We start from the raw sequence: 11,302 nt of genomic DNA, 5'->3' as shown, positions 1-11,302 counted from the left end.
TGGGATTTTGTTTAGGAATCATATTAATTTGTTGCTACCATGTCTTACTCTCATCCTTCTATTCTTGGTTCTGATTTAGGGACTTGTAACGATATTTAGTGAATTTCTTCACTTCTTTTTTCACGGCATGGTTGAATGTTTGGGTAAGTTTCTCAGACAGGTTTGAGAAGCCAGATTCCAATAGGGGCCATAAACGTGACAATTCAGATCCTCTACAGCGTGCTGCCTGTAGCGGCCTGAGCGGCGCAAACTGAACCGTGCGCACAATGACTACCTTACCTCTGTCCAAACGCCTTGCCCAAGCAGGGATAAGGCGGTCATTGCATGTGCAGCCCAGTCTGTGCCTCACAGACCGCTACGGGCACCACACCATAGAAGATCTGGATCCTAAATGTGATACCATTTAAACGAATTGGTTGGGAATAATAATAGCACAACAAACCCAAAAGAGCAAGGTGGAGGCGTGTCAAAGTTCAGCCCGAACTGGTTGGATCGACTGAACCGATTGATTGAGCCCTGATCGAATTGAATAAAATTTAATTCTTAATAGATTGGTTTCAGGTGGGGGTTTTATGGAATGAAGCCAAAATCAAATAGATCTATTTATGGTTTCAACACATAAAACTGGACCCATTTAGGTTACGTTTGGTAACTCTCCCGCAGAACAGTTCTTCTATTCTTTTGTTCTGTGGAAACATAAGAGCACCCAAAAACCATTTGGCAAATCTGATTTGTTCTTCTGTTCTCATAGAATAAACTGGGACAAAAACCCTCAAATGAACAAGTTTCACATGTTCTGTTCTACCCAAAAAAAAATAGTTTTACATGTTCTGTAGATGGGAAGTCCATATTTACGAGAACAATTGAAGGAAAAAAAATATCGTTCCCGATAAAACCTACCCAACCCAAATCACAAGTGGAGAGAAAGGGTATCAACGGAAGAATTCTCTCGACCATCATTCTCATTGCCATTCATCACACACGATTCTTCGTTACCTCCTCTCTCTCTCTCTCTCTCTCTCTCTCTCTCAACCTACCTAGCAGTACAATTTCTGAGGTTGTTATTGGTGAAGCCTGATTTCGGTCTAAAAAGTGGTTTCGAGTATCTTTGGTGGGTCGTTTTGGCCTTGAAATAAGCTCGGATGGCCTAAAAATTGCATACATCATTACCAAAAGGGGTGTGTCCTGTAGGGCTCGTCGAGACTTTCGAATCAATATGTATTTTGACATATATTCAGTTCTGATCCGACCCTGATCGGGTGGTCATTTTTGGGTTCTAGAGGCATTTCTGTATTTTCTGGGTCAGGGTTTCTCTATATATTGTTCTTTTCTTTGGGAGAACAATAAGTTGAGGATTTGTAACATTTCAGAGATAGTAAAATTCGTTCTGTTGTTCGATCGTGGATGTAGCTTCCAATCTTGGGGGTGAGCTACGTAAATCCTCTGTGTTGTGCGTTTGTGTGTTGCTTCTTCTCATAGATAAAATTCTAAAGATTAACATAGCATGACAAAAAATCCCCAACCCATGGCCCTAGTGGCATTGATAAGTGGCCAAGAACAGGTCTACCAAACCCTAGCCCTCGTTTGGTAAACACTCGTCAGGAATATTTGTGATGTTTTCTTCTATTCTGTGGGAATTTTTTTTTTTTTTTTTCATAAAAATTCTGTGGGAATCAATGTAGAATAGAAATGCCTTTAGGACACCCGGTCCATTTTTTTTTATTCCCACGTATTAAACCGGATGAAAATTTTTTTTTTAATTGAAAAACACAATTTTGGTGTCTCTCCTCTCACGCCATTCTCTCTACCACGACCTCCGCACAACCCTCTGCAACTCAACTAGACTCCATTGCAATGAAAGTAGTGGTGGATTCAGCTGTTCTCTCTAGCACGATCTCCGCATTACTCTCTCTGCAACTCCTCGCGCAGACGTCCCCTTCCTACGACCTCAGGTAGTACCGAAACTGTGACTCTCTCTTGGTCTCATAATCAGAATCTCTGAACCCTAGGTTTCCATTAACCGGAGTAGAGTAGAGCTTCATGGGTGAATGGGTTGCAGGGGAACCGTTGCTTCTCCCTCTCCCTGTTGTACTAATCGAGCTTTTCTCCATTGTGTCCAACCCCAAAGCCTAAGAATCCAAAAACCGCATACGATTGCTTGCAATCACAAACTAAGTTCAAGTGATTATTGGGAATCCACACTGTTTCACTGCTGAATTCGACTTTTGAACTTATTGGATTTGATTTTGCAGGGAAAATTAGAGAGGAAGTTGGATAAGCAGTGAACCAAGTTCAGTTCATACCCTGCAATCCCCAAAAGTGAGTCGACTTTGGTGTTTACCTTTGTGCATTCCCCCCTTCTTTAACAGTGTGTTTGCTTATTTGCATTTGTTTATGCATTTATGCTCTGGTTACCGAAGACAGCAGTAATGATTTTGGTGTTTACCTTTGTGCTTATTTTGTCCTCGATCCCTTTTTTTGGTAGTTGCTAGCTTTCAGAAAATTCCTTATGTTAGTACAAAAGGTGACTGAATAGAGAATACCATAAAAATCATTACTGCTGTCTTCATCATTATTAAGCTTTATATCAACTATTTGGGTTCAGCATCACCAAGCCTTTTTTTGGCATTTGATCCTACAATTAGCTATATGTTTTGTTATAATCTGATCTTCCTTTCTATTTCCAATGAAATATTTTTGCTGTTGCCATTAAAACGAAAATCATGAACCGAAGTCCTTCCGGCATTCCCTTTATCCTTTTATAGCCTTTAACTTGCACTAAAGGTGGAGTGGAAAATGAGATCCAATTTGCTTTGTGAAAATTCCAATCCTTCTAGGAGTGGAAAATGAGATCCAATTTTACATATATTTATAACACCATACATGTACATGCATGTGTTGCCCTTGGTTACCATCAGTTTGTTTATTAACCAATATAATATGATATAGCTGAGATCACAATAGTACAATTTCATAATTCATGAATTAAATATCAAAGAATCCCAAAGTTAGGGGGTTCCTTTCCTCTTTGAGAAGGAACTTTTATGTGTTCTATTATGGGGATGTTGAATGTATGTCAAGTTGGAACTGCGCCTTTAACTTTAGTTTTTTTCTTCTCTAGATTGTATGTTAGGTGGTCATCACTTTCATAAAAGCCAAATTCAACCCCGTTTGCTGCATTGTTAGGTGCAAATGGCTATGGACATCTGGTCTCTAGATTTAACAGCCTGTTTGTGCTCTGGTAGTCTGCACTTGCAACCCAGATCCTGATGATATCTCAATGATTTCAGAAAATTGAAATTTTAAGAGTTGCGTAAAGACCTCCAGAATCCTTGGCTGCAATTTTGTTTATGAAAGCACACACAAAAAAAAAAGAAAATGCAGCATGATTTTGACCCACTGCTTAATATTTTATCAACTAAGTTTTATTGTTGTGATCAATGTTTGCCTTGTCGCAATTGGCTCAGCAAATAGTCGATTTGGTTACTCCAATTTGACCAGATATAGCTGTTTCTCCTGATCTCGCATCCGATAATGTTTCAACACATTAACACTATTTTGATTTCATTTTATGATTTTTTTTTTCTGTGTTATGGCTTATTCCCCTCTTGTTTTCTTTGTCTATTCAATCTTCTAAGTTGTTTGTTGGGTGAGTGGTGCAAGTCCAATGGGATTGCATCTTAATGAACTTGTAATGGCATTATCTACAATGTTGTAGATCCTTAGTAAATATATATGAGAGAATGAGGACTTGTGTGTGAGGGGAAGGGAGTTCCATAACCAAGGGGTCTGTTGCAGTTGTTGACTTGTGTTTGGGGCATTGGATTAGAGTGGCTTTCTTCTAGAAAGAGGAGAGAGGGCACCGAGAAGGCATGAACATTATCTACCAACTTTTTTCATATTCGAGAACAGTGATGAGATTATGAAAGGGCAGTAAGTGGAATTAAATAAGATGAAGGGATTGCCATGCTCCACCTTAAATAATCTCATGAATTAGGTCTCTATAGCCATGAACATCTATTATTAGTCCAGAGGTTTTTATTTACTCTAATACCATTACTAGTCCAGAGGTCAGAACCATTTGAACTGCAGGTATTTACTCTCATACCATGCTCCAAACTTGCTTGTTCTAATTGTATATAAACACATCATATAATATAGAAAAGGGCATACCCATTCCCTATTTCTAGAATTGGATCATCTTAGGAGGTTTTGTGTTGGTTGAGTTAAGGATGGAGAAGACTGTTAAAACAGAGCTGCCCTTAATAGTGCACTGGCTGTTCTAGGGGTTACCCGAAATTAGGAATGAGTCGAACAAAATTACTATCAAGAAGAGTAGAAGACAGAAGAATGAAGAGGGGAGGAATGAACATAACAGAAAATCGCACAAATGTAGCACGCCCTAGTTTTTGCTGATATTGCTTGAATATAATAGCAATGAGCACCTAATTGTTGTTTTACTAAGGAAGAAATTGCGAAGAAGATAAAATAAAGAAATTTCAGAGGTGGAGAACAGTTTTCTTTGAAGTCATACTACAATTTTCTCTGTGATCAAGTGTCGAAAAACCATAAGCAGATCTTGCACTAGGAAGAACTTGGTCTCTGCAAGGTGGTTGTTTTATCTGGGTTTTATACTTAATGAAGTCAATTTCCCTTGAACAGTTACAATCTATAGTTTTATTTTTTATGCTGACTAGTAGCTGTTAGGCTGAGAAGCCACCCAACATGTGTATTTGGAATGTGCGTGGGCTGCAATAGTATGTCCCTTTGAACCATCCCTAATCTATGGCCCAACCAACATCTGTTGTTAAGTAGGGTAATAGGCAATGTCATGAAGAATTCACACATGTTGCTGGGACTGTCGTTGAGATGAGTCTTCGCCAGGTCTAGACTCAATATAATGGGCACCTTTGGTCCATCTAGGCATAATATAGCGATGAGGAATTTGGGATCCCTCCGTTATCAGTTATCATGTAAATCTTAAGGATGTGTCTGCAACGTATCCCTTTCTGCTCAAACAATTTGTAGTCACAAATAGTGATTTCATCCTCTTAGTTGTCCAACACATAGTTCACATCATTCTCTCGATCACCATCCGAACAAACCTTGTACTTCTTAACTGTGATTTCATCATCGCACTAACTAGCCTCAAGACCAAAGCATGAATAACTCTCTACTGAGAAAACCTTGAACACTTTTTCCGTATAAACTTTACTTGTTTGATGCTCGATTCTATGACCTGTAGCACAAGATGGGGTTGAGGTGATGCAAGTGACATCTGCCTTGGCTTCTTTTCCTCGTCGTTTCTTAATAGCCTCTTCATATTGTATTACAAATTCATTGATGGGGGTTGATGGTGTGAAGAAGCTCTTAAAGTAGTTATTGATTGACTCTCCTCTTTGCGTCGTAGTCATACCGGCAAAAAAGGTGTCAATATAGTAACAAGGTACCCAATGTTGCTATATTTTGAACTGTTTCTTAGGCCACTTATGATCCTCCAAATTATCTCTAGTTTGAGAGCCTAAACGATGCAAACCCAGTTCTCTGTGGTGTCTTTGGAGGTAACTGTCCTCTATTCTCTCTTTGTCTCTCTCTCTCTCTCTCTTGTTTGTCTCTTTAGACTCTGCAACTTTTTCAAGTCTGTGTTATGGTCAGAGAGCAAAGCCCCTTTGCTTCTTGAATCTTTGCATATCCTTCTATCCTTCATCTGTACCATATTAAGTTACAGTAGGTTTTCCAAGCATAAGACCATAGAAAATGACAAGTTTCATAGGTTTATACTTCAAGTTAAGTTCTCTCCTTCTTCATTACATTTCTGGTCAGATTTCATGATTCGATTCAAATTTCGGTACAGAGGGATTTGAAAATTAATCAATTTTGATCTAATTGCAATACAAGAAATGTCAAATGTTATTTTCTTAGCATATATGAAATATAATTTGGTGCAAAATTTTTTAACTATACTAACTTTAGATATTTGAATTGGTATATGAATGCGTGCACAATTCATCAGTCAAGTTGATAGAAATGCTACATATTAGTTGGTCCTAATCATCCAACTAGTGAACTATTTGATTGCCTTCTGAAATCAGCCCACTACCAATTGGATGGTTCTGGTCATTCAGCCTCTCTAGGTTTGGTCTAATGTAACACTATGGATCCTTCTTACTACTTTAGCAATATGGATGATCGATAAGCAATGATCAGATGGATTGTAGCTGTGAGTCTATGATACAATTTAGCTATAATCACGCTCATCAAGCCATTTGTTCTCTCCAGCTACACAATGATTCTCATTAATTTTTCAAATATTTTATTGGTAAGGTACAATTTTGGTTTGATCAAAATGTGTTTTGCAATTCTGAAAACCACTAAATCGTAAATTGGAATTTTGCACTTCAAGTGAAGGACCATAAAACAATTGTGGTGCCAACTTCATTTGATTTTGTGATAATCTTCTTGTTGTCATTGACTGAGCCTGAAGCTAGTAAAATTATTTTGTACTAAATATTTTGCACCCTCCAGAACTAGCTTTTTCTTCAACCAAGAAAATCTATCAAAAGGGGTAAAAAAAATGGAGCCAGATCCAACAAGCAATCCATCTGCTGCTCCTAGGAAGGTTCGACTTTTATACTCTTGTTTCATTCATTTATGGTTTAAAATGAAAAGCTCCACTTCATTCTGATTTTCATTAACCTTCTGCAGGTGAAATTTAAACCAAAAGTTCCTCCTCGTAGAGAATCCAAACCCGTTTTAATCAAGAAGTAACATTATTTTCTTCCACTGTGCCTATTAATAATTGCTGGAATTTGTTGGACATCTTATAAAACTTCTTGTTCCTCCCTGATTTTTTTCTAGTGAAGTGATTGAGAATGAAGATGCCAAGACCAGGGAATTGCTGCAACGAATCAATGTATTTCCTTTTTTCCTTACATTTGCTCTATCATAATTACTCTATCATTGATAGCCCTGATACTTCCTTGGAGGGGCCGTTTGTTCCTTACTCTTCTTGATTTGAATTGTTGGTCTGCTTCTATAGGAAAGTTCTGGTAGGGGAAGGCCTAAAATTGAAAAGAAATGTAAGTATAACTATCTTTCACATTTTATATTATTTCCAACTTAGATTACAATGTATAATTCTAGTTACTGTCTTTTTGTTCTGCCTTCTATCCAATTGGTGCATCAAAACATTCAATATTTGTTTCAGTTTGTGGCTTGTTTGACAAATAACACTATGCAATTCACTACCCAATTGTCTTTGTCATCACTCCATTAATATGAAATCACCACTTCACCACTCTAAGGTAGCACCCAAAAAGAAGGGGGGGGGGGGGGCACTCTAGTGGATTATGGTAATGCAAATTCTAGTTCCAAATTTGAGGTACTAAGCTGAAAATTGGGTTTACACACGAGGAAAAATGTGTAGTCTCGAATCTGTGTTCCATGTTATGCTTTCTTTTTGCATTCACCAAAGGGACCTTTGAAAATTGATGATGCCTCTCTTTTACTTCTTTTCATAGAAAATAGGAATTTCAACACTTATGGTTAATATTTATTTAGAAAGTTTTAGCTAACCATCCATTTTCATGCCACGTCGAATTCTAGCCATTTATTCCTTCCATGGCTTTGTATGTGGTCTATTGGGTTAACAATAAGATGCAGTTGGTGCAAGCAAACTTCAATTCAGGCTCCAAGTCTCTTGGGCTCCATTTGTTTCAATTGAAAATATTTACATGAAATGTCTTTAAAACAAAAATAAATTATTACTGAAATGCAATTCAAATTTTGGAAAATATTCTAATTTAATTTTTTTTGATGTCTTTTCCTCCCCCACCCCCAAAAAAAGGTGGTTGTATTGTAGAGAATGATGCAACTGCTAGCCACGAAAGACGCTAAACCCCATCACATCAATGGATGCTTTTCTGCACACAACAGTGCCTAATATGTTTCTTGTCAGGAAACATAATAAATAAAATTTGTTTTTTCATGGTTTTCTTTTTCTTCCTGTTGAAGTAAATGGGGTCCTGGGAATTCAATGCATCACTTTTTATCCATAAACAATTGGATTTGTTCGCTATTGGCAATTATCAAACCAACATTTTTCTTTTTCCAAGTGGACTTACGCCTTTCATGACTAATTTTTGTCCACTAGGATGAAATTATAAATTGTATTGCATATGTCCTAATGGAATCAGTGACGCTAAAGAGAAGAATAAGTGTTCTAGTAAAGTGAAATAGGATTTGTTGCTTGTTGGATGACATTGTTCTAACTAAATTAAAAACTAATCAAAAAAGAAAATGTTTGACTTGAGGTGAATTACTTATGTTGATCAAGAGTTCAGTTTTAATGATCTAGGTATTCCCACATGTTTTGGTTGAGTGCTTTTTTTAACTCACTTATCAGAAGTTAGACAATGAGAGGGTTGCCGAGGTTTAGCTTAGGGTTTGAAAATGATTTAATTATTTATTTTTCTTGTTGATTGGGAGCAAGTGATGTTTTATACATTGGACTAAAAAGTAGCAATAAAAATTATGTATTTCAAGAACTTAAAGAAAACATTAGGGCCTTCTGGAAAGATGGGTCTAATAGGAAACTGTGTGTTGGACATTAGCACCGGATATTGGGGTTACTTATTAAAAAAAATTAAGGGAAAAAGAACTCTGCCTGGGTGTGTGGCCTACACTAACACTCCCAGTCCCACGAGTCTATCTCTCTCCTCCCTATATGAAAAGACACTTTTGCCCCCTTGTTTTGAGGAGGAGAGAGATAAACACATGGGAGTGCTGGCGTAGGCCACACTCCCGGACAGAAAACTCCTTCCCAAATATTAAATTGGGTTTATACAAAAAAACCATCCCTCCCAAAATAGAAAGATCTTTATTGGTTAGCTTATACATTGTCAACTTGATTAATCACTTTTTGTATTAACCGTTTTTTGGTTTTTGAACTTGCAGCGGCACCTGTGCAAGTTGCATTTGGTCAAGGACAAGCATCAAATTTTATGAGGTCATATGGCCCTCCCAGAGGGGCTGGTGCTAGCAGATCTCAAGGTTCAGTTTCTTATGGTCCTTCCTTTTCCATCTTGAAATCTAACTGACCCTGCCATTTAAATGCACGTAACCCTTACCATTTTGTTTCTGCAGATGGTGCTAACATGTCAAGCCACATGTTGGAGAAAGAATACATAGAACCATGGGTAAGTAATATTGTGACTCATGCATTTCCACAGACCACAATATTTCATACATCGAAAAAAGAAAAGAAGAGCTTATATCTCCATATTCATTTTTTACTTCCCTTTCCACCCTGATACTGCAGAATTATTGTTCTTACTATCCTCTCACCCTTCCTCTGAGGAGACCATACTCAGGAAACCCAGGTACGTTTCATGGTGTATCTTGAAAGCAATGAATTACTTTAGAAGTTTTATAACGCACTGTACCCTTTAGAAAAAAAATGGCTTGGCATGTTCATTATGCAGAAGGGAGCTTCTGTCTCTGACTGTAGATTTGCATATGACTTGCTCTATTTGTTTACAGTGTTTCTTGATGAGGAGGAATTCGGAGAGGCTTCTACGAACATAACCAATAATGAATATTCTACAAATTCAGCTATAGAGCTTGGGCTAATGGTTGGTAGTTTGATAATTCAAGATGAAATAATACATAGCATGCTGAATGCAGATTCTCTTAACAGCTACTTGTGGTTCTTGATAGGAAGAACAAGAAGAACAAAAAATGATCTTTTTTCAATTGCCTACATCTTTGCCTTTAGTAAAGCGATCAGCGGTTGCTGAGAGCAATCAGATAACTGGAAGTGCAGGACCATCCAGTAATGTGGGTTCTTCAGATAAAGGCTGCAGCTTGGAACAATTATCAGCTGGTCTAATGGGTAAAATGCTAGTGTATAAAAGTGGGGCAGTCAAGCTGAAGCTTGGAGATACCCTCTATGATGTGAGTATATACCACAATTATTTTCTTGGGGCTATGATTTTGCACCTCTTATTTTTTTGTCCAAATTAAGCATTCTTCAAAAGTTTTAATTCTTTATCTTTTCCCCTGGGTTTCCTCAACAACACTGTACGAAGAAAAAACATATTATAGTTGTTGGATATATACTAGAACTTTTATTAACAATTATTGGAGATTGTACTTTATTATACTTGTACAAGATATAGCTCTTAACTATATATTTCTCACTAAAAGAAGAATACCTGTGCACGAGAAGAAATCTTATCTATGTAGGGAGATGAAGATGAAACAGACTTTTATTTTTTGGATTTCTTCCTAAAAGTTACTGATATCCTATTTTGGGTATAAAAGATCAAATGAATTTTATTTGTAGTGTACATATAAAATTGAATTTACACACATATATATTAACTCTCATATGTCACATGTTATTGACTTCTTTTTTCCAGCAAACCTAACATACTTGCTTGCAAGAATAGTCTTAAACAAAGGCCCACAAAGCCAACGAGCGTTTGAGATTATGTGTGTAATTTATGATATACCAGCTTTGTTGTGGTGTGCCTAATTTTTTGGCGATTGTGTAGGTTTCTCCAGGTTCAGATTGTGCATTTGCTCAAGATGTTGTGGCGGTCAATACTGAAGAGAAGCATTGTTGCATCCTCGGGTTGCCTGACAAGCGCGCCATCGTTACCCCAAATGTCAATTCCCTTTTGAGCAGGATTGCTGACTTGGATTAGTATTCACTCATTTTTTTCTCCCTCCAACTCTATTCGTTTCTAGGTAAAACAAGTATAATAAAAAAATCCTCAAGTAAAATCAGTGCAAAAGAGTAGGATTTTACTTAAATTTTTTTTGGAGAAAATGTATTGAGTTTCTAAATCATATTAAATTACAAAGTTAATATCTTGGTTGTGGACCTCATACTACATAGTTTTGGGGTACTGAGGAGATAAGATCAGGAACTGCGGTCAGAAAATTCTTTTGGAATCATTTTTGCTTTGCTTTTGGTACTTTGCTATTAGACAATACTACTAAAATTGGTAGTAGAATAAGAGAATGAGAAATAAAAATATTAGTAGCACCATAAAGACCAATCCTCTGTAACCTTATCTTTTACTGAAAGAGATGCCAGCTTCGCAACTAGTTGTCGTCTTCCATGACCAATCCTCCTCCCCCCCCCCCCCCCTCCCAAACACACACACAGACACACTAAAGAAGAGGTTTTTTTCTGCAGGAAAAATACATTCATTTAGGGTCATTAATATTTACCGTCTATTGTACGGAGTTGATAATACCCTTTTATTGATCAACCTTGGTCACTTGCACCAAA

General features: G+C 37.3%; 1 protein-coding gene across 2 annotated transcripts; it reads left to right on the top strand.

Annotated features, from left to right (window-relative positions):
* Nucleotides 1-5,510: 5,510 nt before the first annotated feature.
* Nucleotides 5,511-10,972, top strand: LOC122661154 (DNA-directed RNA polymerase III subunit RPC4-like). 2 transcript variants are annotated; one of them, XM_043856484.1, is made up of 11 exons: nt 5,511-5,561; nt 6,526-6,619; nt 6,706-6,764; nt 6,859-6,913; nt 7,040-7,079; nt 8,956-9,051; nt 9,145-9,197; nt 9,320-9,380; nt 9,541-9,632; nt 9,718-9,954; nt 10,557-10,972. In XM_043856484.1, exons 2-11 carry the CDS (start codon nt 6,575-6,577, stop codon nt 10,707-10,709), a joined length of 891 nt encoding a protein of 296 aa, XP_043712419.1. In that variant the 5' UTR covers nt 5,511-5,561; nt 6,526-6,574; the 3' UTR covers nt 10,710-10,972. The 2 variants fall into 2 exon arrangements, with proteins under 2 accessions (XP_043712419.1, XP_043712418.1); XM_043856483.1 differs by lacking the exon at nt 5,511-5,561 and having other exon boundaries at nt 6,483-6,619.
* The last annotated feature ends 330 nt before the right edge of the window (nt 10,973-11,302 follow it).

Source organism: Telopea speciosissima, chromosome 5 (genome assembly GCF_018873765.1).
Source record: "Telopea speciosissima isolate NSW1024214 ecotype Mountain lineage chromosome 5, Tspe_v1, whole genome shotgun sequence".
Lineage (NCBI taxonomy): Eukaryota > Viridiplantae > Streptophyta > Magnoliopsida > Proteales > Proteaceae > Telopea > Telopea speciosissima.
The sequence above is the reverse complement of the archived record's forward strand: the minus strand, read 5'-3'. Positions and strand labels throughout refer to the sequence as shown.